The 15500-nt window shown below is 39.7% G+C and overlaps 1 protein-coding gene across 3 annotated transcripts in view; it reads left to right on the forward strand.

The window, feature by feature from the left end:
* Nucleotides 1-15500, forward strand: part of kcnk2a (potassium channel, subfamily K, member 2a) — a 182631-nt gene that overhangs the window by 132224 nt on the left and 34907 nt on the right. For 2 of the 3 annotated variants that reach the window (XM_048536382.1, XM_048536384.1), the window contains exons 4-5: nt 1235-1395; nt 7756-7893. In XM_048536382.1, coding sequence (XP_048392339.1) covers nt 1235-1395; nt 7756-7893 — 299 coding nt within the window. The remainder of the gene's footprint in view (nt 1-1234; nt 1396-7755; nt 7894-15500) is intronic. The other variant, XM_048536383.1, reaches the window with a different exon arrangement.

Consider the following 15500-nt stretch of genomic DNA (forward strand, 5'->3'; position numbering starts at 1 on the left):
ACTAATCACCCAGACAGCCTTCCTGAACTCTGACGTAATTACTCAAAAGTCAGCTAAATACTTTGTATATCCTTCCTCTTAATACCCATCTGCAAAACTCCAAACAGTTCTGTGTGATTTTCAGGTTCTGGGTCAGTTCTTCGCCTAAATCCCTGTGTGTCAGCTCCCTAGGAATTGTTACTGTTCAGTCTGTGGATTCACAATCCTATTTACTAATGTTTATTTGGAAGCAAGACTTCAATTTGATTATCCCTCCTCTCTTCTTTTCTGCTTTTCTTCTTTTAACTTTGCCTGCTCAGTCCTGCACCCTCCATGCCCTTGACTGTGCTTTCTCGTCTTTTCCCCTTCCCTTTTCCCTCATTTCCATCAACTCAGTTGTTCTTTTTACCCTCACATCTTTCTTGGTTGGAAAAATTCAGTCCGTTGTGATTGCCTAATCTAGCTATTAACAAAACCAGTAGAGAAGTGGATCTGCAAAACTATCACAGTCTGTGCAAGTAATGTGTGTGTATCTCTAGACAGATACAGAAAGGCAGATTTAGTAAGAAACCAATCCAATATGATGAGAAGATAGATAAATTTGTCGTGTTCTGTGTGGAAAATTTTGCAGACCATAATTCCTGATTTAAATCCAGATTTAATTCCTCGCCTACATTACATGAACTGATTTCAGCTGGGGTAGTAATTAGACAATATAATTAATTCAAGCCGGAAGAGTAAAATAATTTAGGGAAACTTCTTCTGGTCATCAGATATCCCCATTTATATGGACCTTTCTGAATTCAATGTTGACTGAGATGTGTTGAGACTCAAGTGAGGAACTGTCAGATGTGAGAACAGTTTTCTGGCACATATATAAATTCATGTCAACTAAAAGGGAGGAGAGTGAAAAATAACAACAAAAAGCTCAGGAGATGAAAGAAATGATACCAGAAAGAATTCTTCATAGAGAGTTCAACAACATTGATTCATAAATGATGCATGATCATCCCACTGATTTTACCTGTGAATACTTTCAACGTAACATAGTAGCAGTGACATTACAAGGAAACAAGATTCATTTGTTCAAATATAAAATGTGTTTTTCACATGCAAACACTTTGCATCTTTTCCTGTTTGTCTTCAGACGCACAAATAGACCCACTGCATTCCTTTAAACCATGTAAGACTTATTGCAACTGTAAAATCTTGTGATAACTTATGTCTAATTTAGTTTGAACTTATTTCCTCCCAGGTTTTGGAAAGATCTCTCCAACTACTGTAGGTGGAAAAGTATTCTGCATTATTTATGCCTTGTTAGGGATTCCGCTGTTTGGGTTTTTACTTGCTGGTGTTGGTGACCAGCTAGGAACCATATTTGGAAAAGGAATTGCGAAAGTGGAAGATGTATTCCTTGTAAGTTACATAAATATACTGCATAATAAATGAATGTGAAACTATGAAATAAATTGTTAGATCTGCATCAATTTTTTTGAGTGCTAAATTCTCCAGATGATACTTAACGTCCATGTATGCTTAATATTAACTAGAATGTCAAAGAATAATATTTTATTTAGGTAATAAGCATTAGCAATCTTTGACAAATTGTTTTTAATAGCTTTTTGACAAAGTGATGCGCATAAGCAGGGACATTTTAATATAAAACAATTAACAGTTAAAAACCTTCAGAATTTTAAGCAAGATTTCATGTCTGAGCAGTTGAACGTTTTGCTTTTGTACAGAATTGTGGCTTACGTATGACTTCAAATGCATTAACAAGTTAATGAGAAGTGAAATAAAAAAATCAAGTTCTGCAGCAATTCTACAGGGAAAAAATGAAATGTTTCTTGATGGGATCACTAACAGGAACATGCCAAAGGCTGTTATAATGGTGCTCAGAATGCCAAAGAGAGACTTGGCAATAAGGCATTTCTCCGCAGATGCATAAACAAACTTGTTGGAATTATTTCTGTACCTTACCAAGTAGAGGGCAGTCAAAATGAGGTGAGAACCATAAAACATGCCTCTGTAACAGAGGGTGGCTAACATTTCAAAAGATCAATCCCTCTTAAGCATACAAAATGGAAAGCAAGAGGAGCTTCCCCTCCTTGAATAGCAGTCACCTTAACATAGTTAAGTATAGATGATATGAGAGTGTTAAATAGGCCAGAGGGACTCAAAAATTAGATTCCCAAGATAGCAGGCACTTTTCTCAGCATAGTCATGGAAATGGGTTTTGTGAGGCACAGTTGGTTACTCGTGGATGCATCTTATGGTTTCCTAACTAAAGTTTCCTAGCTGCATCTTCCAAGTGTAGTCTCTGCGTCAGGAACCCACAAGTTGACAGTTGGCTAAGTGTTACTGAAAGGCTCCTGATATCAAAGTATCTTTTGACTTTAACAATGTGGAATCCAACTAGTCCTCCTTGGGGATGCTACTCGTCTGCCAGTGCCTCTGGCTGTTTTCAAACTGCATAGCATATGGGCGTTTCTGGCTGGGCCAGCATTTATTGCTCATCCATGGTTCCACTTGAGAAGGTTGTGGTGAGCTGCCTTCTTGAACAGCACAGTCCACCTACTGTGGGTTGACCACAATGCCATGGGAGAGAATTTCAGAAACTGTCACTATAAGGATGGTGATTGGCTTGGAGGGGGACTGGCAAGCGGTGGTGATTCCATATTTCTGCTGCTCACGTGCTTCTAGATATCAGAAAGTTATTGTCTAAGGAACTTCTGCAGTGCATCTCTCAGTTGGCACACAGCACTGCTACTGAGCAACAATAGTGAGGCAAGTGTATGTTTGAGAAAATGATGCCAATCAAAAAAACCCTTACACTCCTGGCTTGTGACTTGTAGGTGGTGGTGCTCAGATTTTGGGAAGTCAAGAGCTGAGGGATTCACTACAATGTACCAAGCCTCTGACCTGCTCTTGTAGCTGCTGTAATTTTATGGGTAGGTCATTGCAGTTGCAGGTCAACAGTAACCTCTAGGTTGTTGATGGTGGGGGATTCAGCAATGGTATTGCTATTACTTGCCACATATCAACCCCGACTTGGATATCGTTGAGATCTTGCCACATTTGAACGTGGATTCTGTCAGAATCAGAGAAGTCACAAATGGTATGATTTTAACCCATGTGGAGAGCTTTCTTCTTGATTCCCATTTTCAGTACATTTGCAAGGATTCCTCAATTCCACACTCCGTAAAATTCAGCCTTGATGCCAGGAGAAGTCACTTTGACCTCATCTGTGGGATGCAGCTCTTTAGTCTATGTTTTAACCAAGGCTGCAATTAGAGTAAAGACATCTTGCATCACTTTACTGATGATTGAGACAGATTTCTGATTTGCCAGGTTGGATTTACCCTCATTTCTTTGTACAAATTGTATCGGGGTAATTTTCTACATTGCCAGTAGATACCATTGCTGTAGCTAGTTTATGAGCAATATGTATATCCTTTGTCTTTCAAAGCAGAATTATCTGTACCAGTGACAGAGATAATGTTATGATGTGGCAGTGCAGCAGTCCTCTAGTACCTTGCCTGGGGGTGGGAAAATATCTGCTGCAGCAGTACAATTACTATGGAGGGCAAATGAAGATATCCAATCTAGTCATCAGTTGAAGTTAAGAATTTATATCCTTCAACACGGCTTTATGAGCAAATTGAGAATAAAGATTTAATAGCACAAAATGAAGCTGAGTTGCATTTGCCTCCATGGAAGCCAGGTGAATGACTGCAGATTCAGGACACAGTCAAAAAGAAGAAATTACCTAGTTCAGAAATCCAGGATACTACAAAAGAAGAAAATACATGTCAAGGTTGAGCAACTGTTCCATGATGGAAATTAACGAGAATAAAGGTGCCCCAGATATCATTCTGGAACAATTATCAGATTCAGCAGAGAAGAATTTGTCTACACAAGACATTCAAGAGATTAAGGGTTCTCTAATAAAGCAATGGACCAACCACCTGGGTTGTCAGGACCAACATCCCCAGCATAGGACATCCAAGGGATAAAAGGTCATCCAGTGAAGTAAGACAGGTTGCAGACCACATTAGATCAAGATCTGAATTAAAGTCAAAAGTCCTCAATGCAAAAGGCCTATTAATCTCCCAAATCCAAAAAGACAATGTGTACTGGAAAATTTTGAAACATCCAGATGGTCTGAATTTTAGAGGAGAAAAGGTGGTAGTCAATGTAACCATACATGTACAAATGTTAACTGTGGGGAAATAAAAGTGCTTGTGGGAAGATACTGTATAAGGTAATGGCTCTCAAGTGATTGATGTAGAGACCCACCCAATTAGATGATGTCTTACTTTCATGAGTTGGGAGAAAGCAGAACGTTTACAATCTTATGGAGTGTTGACATATATTCACAAATGTTTTTATTATCTTAGTAATCATGCCTAATGAACTAATATAACTTGTACCTAATTGCTGTCATGCAGTAAACTACATCTTGCTGTGATATGGGCCTCTTCTAGTTAAGACTCTGTAGTGCTTGATCATTCACCAGTGTAAGCCAATTTGACTCTGATAATAAGTTGAAAGAAAGAAGATTGGTGGCAGCATCATTCTACCCATAGATACCACAGTAATCATTTCCATTTCATGACAATATAGTTATATATAGAGGAGGTAACAAGGAAGATAGCTAAATTGGAACCAGTAGATGTAACATATTTGGATTTTCAAATGGTCTTTGATACTGTGCGTAAGGCCAATTTATATGATAAAAATTTACGGTATTGGGAGTAGCTTGTTACCATACAGGGCTGTAGAGGTTGCAGTTATGTATATTCTGTGCTGAGATAGGCAGATTTTTAAGTAGTAGGGGGATCAAGATTATGGCAGAAAGGCAGGAAAGTGGAGTTGAGCATCATCAGATTAGCTGTGATCTCATTATGGAATAGACCAATGGGCTGAATAGCTTACTTCTGCTCCTATGATGTATAGCCATACAGTATGAAATGTGCACTCACAAACCTTCTTTTGTATTGTCTGTTGCGATACCTGTTTTGCACTTATTAGTATACGTGGGGTCAGTTAATTTCTAGGCTGCGGTCTCTCTCTTTTGCTCATGTCACTGCTATCTTTCTGTTCCTATTTTTATATCTATCCTTCTTCAGATATCTTTCTCTCTCCTTTTCTTATTCCTCTTTCTTTCAATCATTTCTGCTTTGCTATAGTTTGCGCTTTCTTCTCCCCTGTCAGGAGAGATATTGTGTATTTCCTTCAATCCTTCAATTTATATGTGTCAATCACTTAAGCAGGACTGAACAAAAACACGAACAAAAACAGAAATTCCTAGTAAAGCTCAGCAAGTCAGGCAGCATCTGTTGAGAGAAATCCAAGTTAATGTTTCAGCTCGAGTGACCCTACCTCAGAACTTCTCACAAAACCCTGAAATGTTAACCTGCTGAGCTTTTCCAGCAATTTCTATTTTTATTTCTGATTTATAGCATTTGCAGCTCTTTTGGTTTTTATTCTGAAGGAAAAAAGTCGTATTATGTGTTATTTTGTTTGAAGATTGCAGGAGTATTTGCACATTTCTGGAGAGCTCTTACTACAAAGACAGCTTGCTTGATCAGCAAACACAATGGAAAAGCTCCATAACATGTGATATGTGACATCTTGTCCTGCCTAATGATGTATGCAGATTATGGTCACGCTCACTTAAAGTAACACAACAATAATTGAGATGAACTGGAAGTGAAAGCATCCACTAAAGCTGTAGGCTGTATTTGGGGTGGGGATGCGTGAAAATCATGGCCCTTTGTGATTCTCCTGCCATAACTTCACTCATTTCTTTTACCTGCTCCATCTCCTCAACCTCACTTTGTCTCCAAAATAAATCCAACTCTCCACTTCTCTTTCTACCAAACCTGCAGTCAAACTCTCAATCATTTTAATCTCCCTTTCCCGTCCCACTGCTGTTATTCACCAGACGCTTCATTCTTCATTCACTTCCCCATTCCACTTACTTGAAACAAAGCAGATAACAAGTGATTACAGACGTATTGATGAGAATTTTCTTCTCATATATCCTCCATTTCTTACAGAGGATTTGTTCATTTTCCAAAGTCAACTTAAAAATAACATAAAATTAGGAAGTGACATAAACATTTATTTCTGCCATTTTTCTCCCGATCGTTTCTTTACCCCCACATCCCTTGTCTGATAAGATATAGAATTTAACAAAATGCAACTTAGAACCAAAGTAAGCATCCAATGAATGGCTGGACGTCCTTTGGTGGCATTCCACGTAGACCTGAACCAAAGTTAGCTCTGAGTTGAATAAATGCTACCTGACAGTGAGTACCAAACAAGTGCTTTGCTGCAGTCTTTTCACTAGGGGCAGTGGGAAATCTACCAACTCCGGTGCTGAGATCTGATCTGGAGAGGTCTTCCAAGGTTTGGGGAATAAATCACAAATCTTATTTGAAATAATCCTGTTTCTTTCTCCTGTTTCAGCCGAGCATCCCGAAGGTTTAACATCAATTGTGTTTATGGTGGAATTCTGCTCTAGTTTGAGTACAGGAAGTCCCCACCACAATATTCATTGCTTTCTTCCAAAATTAGATGACTGAGTTAAAGTTCTCTTCTCTGTCTGATGGAAGCTACCAGCAGTGATCTTTTTCAGCAAAATAATAAAAGTAATCAGTTAGTTTTAAAATTAAAGTGGTAACTGTTTTTTTGAAGCAAAACTATTTGGAAAAATAATCCATTTCACTTCCTTGTCAGACAATCTGTCTTACTGGATGTGAGTTTGCTCGCTGAGCTGGAAGGTTAGTTTTCAGACGTTTCGTTACCATTTTAGGTAACATCATCAGTGAGCCTCCGATGAAGCGCTGGTGTTAAGTCCTGCTTTCTATTTATCTGTTTACATTACCAACCCAAGGAGACCTAAACAGATAAATAGAAAACTGGACATAACACCAGCGCTTCATCGGAGGCTCACTGATGATGTTACCTAGAATGGTGACGAAACATCTGAAAACTAACCTTCCAGCTCAGCGAGCAAACTCACATCCAGAACCTCAACCTGAGCTACAAATCTTCTCAAAACTCGCTCCTCTGTCTTACTCAACATCTGTTGTTAAAGTTCCCTTTACTCTCTCCATAGTCTTAGTCTCTCTTTCACTATTTGAAATTTATCGAACACAAGCAAGCAATGGAACAGATGCTGAATCAAAGCACTGTTGTTTCTTCCCGAAGGAGCACCGCTGTAAAAAAAACTACAAGTTTTACCACAGGAAAGTTTTTGATTTTTCGCTCCTAGCTTTCTTTCTAATAACTTTAAGAACCTCTCAGCAGAAATTGCCAAAGCAAAAGAAAAATCATTTCTGAGTATTGCTGACTGAACAATACTGGTATAATGTGGACCACTGTGTACACTATATGTATATTCAGACTGCACAAATGTAATCTTTCTCACAACATCCTTCTCTGGATACAAGTATGAACGTACTGTTATGCTATTCTTTTGGACATTACAGATATGAGTTACTGAGATAAAAGTGCTGAATGTAAAACTAATCATAATTTTTTTTAAAAAATGGTCATGTTATAGAACCTACTAGCCATGTTGTACAGGCAGAGTAAAAGGTTTACGTAAGTATTTTTCATTACGAATATAGGAATAGGATTTTATAAGGAAAATTTCAGACAAACACGTGGAAACGAGACAGAAGCTGCAGAAAAGGTATAAGATTTGTAATATAGCTTATTCTTCCTTTACTTTTTTTTTCCTGTCCTGATCCCTTCTTTAAGCTTTCTTCATCCACTTCAAGTGTATCTCATCAAACTACTCATTTCCACCACAGTCTTCATACAAGAAAATATGAGAGGAAACAGAATCCCAGGACTGTTTCCAAACAACGTTCAAAATTCAAAGTTGAAGGTTTGAAGGTACTCATATGTTCTTATTAATGTACAAAACATGATGATTATGTTTTATTTATTTAATAATTTAAATCCAGAAAGAGCAACAAGTTTTGATTATTTCTAAATGTTGAAACTATGGTAATCAGCATAATCATTTAGAGGAGTTTGTTCTATTACGGAAATAATTTAAAAATCATTTTTTAAAGCAGCTTAACTGAAATAAAACATTTATATCTCCTCTACCTGATTATAAATGATGCCATAGTGTCTTCTTATAGGGTCATAAGCCATCTATAACTTAATACCTCATTCTGCTCTTATTCGTGCCTTTTAATTTTCCTTTCCTCTGCATTGAATAAACATGAATTTTTAATTTATACCATAGAAGTCATAAACTTTTAAAATCATTGATTCAGTGCATTTGGTTTGATTTAGGGCAATTATCTCATTCCCCTGAGATTGAAAGAAACTAAAGCAGGTTTATAAAGTGAGGAAAAATAATTCAATTGCACTGAATGTTTCCAAAGTCAAGAACCAAACTGTTTTAACTCTGATTCTTCCATGTAAGTTGTTAAATCATGACTTTTTCTAAACCTAAATTTGAGGTTTTCTTTAAGGTTAAGCCTGAAGTGCAGTAACATGTTGGAACCCATTTCTAGGATTTTGACCCAGCAACAGTAAAGGAATGACAATATATACTCGGATGCTGTATGACTTGGAAGGGAATTTGTAGATGGTGATGCTTCTTTCTGTCTGCTGTCCTTGTTCTTCCAGTGTTTGTGGGATTGAAAGGCTGCCAAAAGAGCCTTGGCAATTTGCTGTAGTGCATCTTGTCACACATACAGACAGTTATTTGCTTATGTTTGCACATAAGAAGAAATAAAATCACCCTTTTTCGGTTTCTTTGCATTGATTTTCAAGCTAGAAACATGTGGATGATTAATATTACATGTAGTCTAATGAAGAGGCCTAGTACAGCCAGCCATGACAATGGAAACATTGAACCAGATTGGTATATTGAGAGAACACAAACTTTCCAATTATTGTTGGCAATGTCCAACAGTGTGAATTGAATTAGGCTTAGCGTTGCAAAAAACTGGAGATTTATTTTTAAGTGCATCTGAGCAGTTCTTGGCATCTGTCACCAGTAGGATAGATCTGATTGCATAACTCAAGGCAATAAGGTAGTGATTATACATAATAATGTGTTCAATATTTACATAATACATATCTGGCTGAAGTGTCAAAAATTGTTCCAAAAAGCTATTTCAGTATGGCTTGCTGGCTTTTCTCCTCCTACCCTGAAAGCGTCACCCACCCCCCGCCCTCCCCGTTATTTAAAAATGCCCATTATTGCCTCAATATTGATTTCCCCTCTTGCTAGATGCTGCCATTTTTACTTCCCTGTTACACAGACATACCATCAAATGTAGACTTCCTTAAGACAATCATACACAACCTTCATCAGTTTGTTTTTCATAAACCATTAGTCCTTTAATGGAGTTGAATGGCTTTATGCAAGATGGAGATGCAGTGGTAATGTATCTGGGGTAATAATCCTTAAACCCAAAATTAATGTTTTAGGGGCCTGCGTTTCTATCCCACCATACAGTGGTTGGAACTTAAACTCAATTATTAAAATTTGGAATTGATTGCTGGATTCAGTAACAATGACTAATTGCTATAAAAACATATGTGATCCACTAATGTTCTTCAGGTAAGGAAATCCACCATCCTCACTTGGTCTGGCCTACATGTGATACTATAGATGCATAGCCATGGTTGACTTTTAATTTCCATCCACGATGGCCCAGCAAGTGACTCACTTCAATTAGAGATGATTAAAAAAAAACCTGGCCCTATCAATGACCCCCTCATCCCAAGAAATAATTTGAAAAATGCCATCAGGACTGTGTGCCAACATTAGTGCAGTGGTAGTACTGAATTAGTCAGAGGGCTTTGAGATGACTTCACTTTGGAGACTTGAACACCTTGCCCTAGATTTCAGTTTCTGAGGTATTTGTGCAGAACTGGGAAATTTTCTGGCTTTCCACACCCTACTTATTAAAAATTGCAACAAAAGAATGGTTCTTCATTCAGGGACAGCTATGTGTTTGTGGGGGTGGAAGGGTGAGGCTGCATTCTGATGCCAGGATGTGGGCATGAATCAAAGGTAGCTACTCTCTGCTCCATCCATTCCAGATCATGGCTATTCATGCCGTCACCCACTCCATGTCCTCTTATAACTCCTTAGTCAATATAGTGGCAACTTATGCTAACATACCCACCCACATCCTTTGGCTGTTACAACCTCCATAACAATTCAATCCACAGCGCAAGCCTCGGAAGTCATGCTAAGATGTAACAAAATAAAGGTTAAATGACGTACTACAGATTTCACTATATAAGGAAAGTGCTTATTGATAAAAGTACTATACATATAAAATCCATTGAGCACTTAATTCGGTATAATAAAGGACATCCATATTTAGAACTAAAGATCATAGACAGTTAATTATTTAACATTCTCTTAGAGTTATCAATCAAACTAAGAACTTACTTTCCCACTCACCTTGATAACAATAGGTTATCAAAACAGTAATAATGCAAAAGTGACAATACTTAAGTTATGAGATGACAAGGTGTAGAGCTGAATGAACGCAGCAGGCCAAGCAGCATCAGATGAGCAGGAAGGCTGATGTTTCGGGTTTTCTGAAGAAGGACCTAGGCATGAAACATCAGCTTTCCTACTTGACTGATGCTGCTTGGCCTGCTGTGTTCATCCAGCTGCGCACCTTGTTATCTTAGATTCACCAGCATCTGCAGTTTCTACCATTTCTGAAACATACTTAAGTTTATGTCAACCAAGATCTGTTGAAGTTGCAAACACAGATTTGTTTCAACTAATGGGCGGACTTTGTTAATGTACATCCTTGCCATTTAAATAGCTTGACAACTTGACCTCCACAGACTGTATCCTCCATTTATGAGTTTTTATATTTACTCTAAAAAATAATAAGTCACAGATTATGATGTCAACCCCTGGCTGCAACAAAATCAATATTTCATTGAATTCAGAATTGTGTTTCAAAATGGCCTGTGGTGATTGTAACAAGATCAGCCAGGTGAACCTCATAGAATTTGTGTTCCCTTATTGGGGCTGTTAATCAGGTCCAATAAGGGAGCCTTGGCTGGCACATATAAACAGGAGTGTCAGAGGTTCTGAGATAACAAGGTGTAGAGCTGGATGAACACAGCAGGCCAAGCAGCATCATAGGAGCAGGAAAGCTGACATTTCAGGCCTAGACCCTTCTTCAGGATAGGCATCCTTAGAAGAAGCCTTGGTCTAGGCTGGAAATATCAGCTTTCCTGCTCCTATGATGCTGCTTGGCCTGCTGTGTTCATCCAGCTCTACACCTTGTTATCTCAGATTCTCCAGCATCTGCAGTTCCTACTATCTCTGAAATGATTTTAACTCCACTGTGAAGCTTCTTCTGAGGATGCCTACCCTGAAGAAATTACCCTCCTCCCTCTGCAGCATTTCTGAAGAAGGGTCTAGGCCCAAAACATCAGCTTCCCTGCTCCTACGATTCTGCTTGGCCTGCTGTGTTCATCCAGCTCTACACATTGTTACCTCAGATTCTCCAACATCTGCAGTTCTTACTATCTCTGTGTCAGAGGTTCTGTTCACTCCGAGAGCTGGCTCTGAGGAAGCCAGACCAGTGTCATGTACTATGCGTGTGTAAATAAAGGGTTACTTGGTGACGGGATACTGGCCTCAGCAGAGATTTTTCAGTGGTAACGAGAGAAAAAATATGAAGAAATTCGCTTGCAACAGTTGCCTTTGAGTTGGGGTAAACATTGCTTGCATCATGCCTTTATTAAAGAAGCTTGGTTTGTTTGATCTTGCTGTTGAAGATTAGTCCCAGTATTTGGAAAGAATGCATTATTTTTTCCTGCAAATGACATTGCGGCAGAGGAGTGAATAATTCTCCTGACAGCTTGTGGACCTGCAGCTTTTTCAGTTATTAGGAGCTTACAATTTCCTGAGGCACCAGACACTGCAACATTTCAATGTTTGCTGGATTTAGTTAAGGAATATTACAACCCTAAGCAACCTCTAATTCTGAGATTCTATGGGTTTACTTGGCAGTTGAGAACAAGGGGCATCTGTATTGGGGTTTTTGGTGAGGTTAAGACGACTGGCAGGGGCATGGGACTTTGGTTTAGCCCGTAATGAAATGCTGAGAGACTGTTTGGTAAGTTCTATGCTCATGTAAATAAAGGGTGACTTTGTTACAGGATACTGGCCTCTGCAGTTACTTCAGCCCTGATGGGCTTGAGATTTCCCCATGCATCAGTAGGTTTCATCTCTTTCCTTTCCCAGTGAAACTAGGATCTGTCAAAGACCACTTCAGATGCAATGCAATGGAACTGTCTCAGTTAAGGCCTCCACGAGTCTCCAAAAATCTAGGCCCTAATGTTGCCTGGAACTTAAATATAGCATTCAGGGAGCAGAGTTGTTTCATGTTAAAGCATTGAGTTTCAAAGAAATCCTATGGTGCTATTTGAAGGTGAACAGGGTAAGGCCTCGTAAGTTCTTGCCAATATTGTTTCAAAAAGGACCATATTTAAAACAAATTCTAACCTTTTTGTTTACATCATTGCTTTTGTGTTATTTTGCTGACCACAAATCAGCCTCTGTGTCTCCCTTCAATACAACAGTGACTGCATTTCAAATACTTTTCACAGGATTTTGGATTGTGAAAAATGTGATAGAAATGAAAGTTCTTCCTATCTTTTATGTCCTGCTCGACATTATGTTGATCAAATAATTATGGGATTTCTAAAAGAGTTGGTGACTTTGCATGAATTGCATTTTGACGCACTACTGGCAATGAATATTTGCCATTTGAATTATGAGGGCTAGGCCTAGTGTTTCTCAAATGGTCTTATGTATGCAATTAGTATTGGTCTTGTGATGATTATAGATTTGGATTCTCTAATATTTAGTTGACAGAAAATGTCTAAATTCAATGAATATTTAAAAGAGACAGTGAATTATCTTGAGCTATTAATAATTTTCAATTTTTGGTTATGATTTTACTAACAATGAATGAAAGCATGAAAGTTATGTTATTCAAGCATTAAAGCCTGATTGTAGTATCCACTCAGCACGTTCTGTATTGACAATTTCTTGTTGGTGTTTCTGGTTCCTTCTGTGAAGGGGACCACAGAGTATTGTGTTGATAGCACATGGTCTGCCCCTTTTAACGATACGTGTCACTGAATAATAGATTTGCAGGCTGACGGGTGCAGTGCTGCGATATTAGTGACAGAAATGGGCAGGAGGAGAGTTTGCGTGGTAACTCAGGGGACCAAGAAGCTCCTGGAAATTAATTCCCATGAATACCCTCATAATGGAGAGGGAGCAGTTTGCCAAGAGGACTATTGCAAAGTGCCTGATTGTGAGATCAGTTGTACAAGAAGGTGAAAGACCATCCAAATGGATTGGAGAGATCAGTCAATGCATCTTCGTATGACATTCCGTACCCACCACCTCCTAATACAGTTCAATGCATCACCCTGTCATCAGTGACTCATCAACATACTTGAGCTCTCTTGTCTAAAATCAAGATGCTTGACTTCAACTCTCAAATGTCCACCTGCAAGTCACACATTTACCTCTCACTGCATTCATACTCCTTCAGAAATATGGCTAGGGCACATTGCCGAAACATAAAGCGATGTAGTCACTAACATTTCACCTTCTCTCTTCCAGCAGAAGATGGCACTGAAGTGAGCAGAGCCTGAGGGAACAGGGAAGCCTGCATCTCCACAGTCTCAGTATGGAGATAGCACTCAGCAACGTGGTTCCAACTGAAGCAGAGTCTGTGGGATCCAGCATCTCCGAGAACATTGAAGATCATGATATGTTCCTGACTTCTGCCCTTTAGTTGACACCAATTGCCTAGCGAGTTCATAAAGCTGCTGATAGTCTGACTAAAGAAATCTTGCTTCCAACTTCATCCCTTTTACCTCACACCAACCGTGTGTGATTTCCTGCTTTCAGCCACCCAAGAATTGTCAATGGCCAAGTGATAGCAACTGAACGAGGAAGACATAGAGAACACTAGGACAGATAAAGACTCTTTGTTAATGCATCTGACATTTGAAGCTGCCAACTGCAGACGCACCCGATAGGCTAGTATCGAGTTAGGATCGGTATATAGTAATTGGGCATGAGTAGGCACACCAAGAGTAAAGGATGGTTCGTTGCTATTTCTCCAGGGTTTGTAGATGAGTTCTGGAGTGAAGGGCTCAGGTATAAATCTCGACTGGGCAGTATACAGAGAATACTGATGGGCAAGTACACCACAATGTTGGCTGGTCCTGATGAAGAGTGTAAACCTGAAACGTTGACTTTCCTGCTCCTCTGATGCTGTCTGACCCACTGTGTTCCTCCAGCTCCACACTGTATTGACGTCGTCCTGTCACTGTCAGGCAGAATGGAAGAAGTGGGCTTTAGCTTGGCAGAGCGCATCACAAATGTCTTGCTGTCTCCATAGCTGCTGTTACATCTCCATGCCATGCCAAAGAGACAGCAACAGAGAATGTAACAATCAAAGCTAAACTTTAAGGGAAGGAATGTGTTCACAATTTGAAGGTGTTGAGCTCCATATTGAGCCCAGAAGGCTGTAAGCTGCCTGGTTTGAAGATGAGATGTTGATCTTCCAGTTTGCGCTGTGATTCATTGGAGCACTGCAGCATGCCAAGGACGGACAAGTGTGAATGCAAGCAGGAAGCTGTGTTAAAATCATCGGCTGCAGGAAGTTCGGGGTCATGCTTGCGTACGGATCGGAGGTGTTCGGCAAAGCTGTCACTCAGTCTGTGTATGGTTTCTCCGATGTAGAGGATGCCACACTGGGTGCAATGAATACAAGACACAGGATTGGAGGAGATACAGGTGAAATGCTGCTTCGCCTGGAAAGACTGTTTAGGCCCTTGGATGGTGAGCAGGGAGGAGGTGAAGGGGCAAGTACTGCACCTTATGTGGTTACATGGGAAGGGAGTGTATTGTTGGTGGTCGAGGAGTGGACTAGGGTGTTCCAGAGGGAACAATCCCTGCAAAATGTAGACCCATTCTGCTGGAGCTGTCTGAAATGGTGGGAGAATGGACCTTTGAAGGCAGGGGCTGGTGAGGTGAAAAGTAAGGACAAGGGGACCTGATCACGCTGTTGTGAGTGATGGGAAGGGGCAAGGGCAGAAGCATAGCTGATAGGGCAGATGTGGTTGAGGGCCCTGTCAAACACAGTGGGCGGAAAACCATGGTTATGGAAGAAGAAAGCCATGTCAGGTGCGCTGTTTTGGAAGGTGGCATCATCTAAACAGATACAACGCTGGTGAAGAAACTGGGAGAGTGGGATAGAATCCTTGCAGGACGTGGGGTGTGATGAGCTGTAGTGAAGGAAGCTATGGGAGTCAATGACTTTGTAGTGGGTGACAACGGACAGTTTATTTCCTGAAATAGTGATGGAGAATCTTCTCAGGGGCAAGTAGGGATGATCAAGAAATGCTGGCCAACCAGTGATGCCTACATTCCACAAATGAATAGAAAAATAAAAGACCTT

Source organism: Stegostoma tigrinum, chromosome 9 (genome assembly GCF_030684315.1).
Source record: "Stegostoma tigrinum isolate sSteTig4 chromosome 9, sSteTig4.hap1, whole genome shotgun sequence".
NCBI lineage: Eukaryota > Metazoa > Chordata > Chondrichthyes > Orectolobiformes > Stegostomatidae > Stegostoma > Stegostoma tigrinum.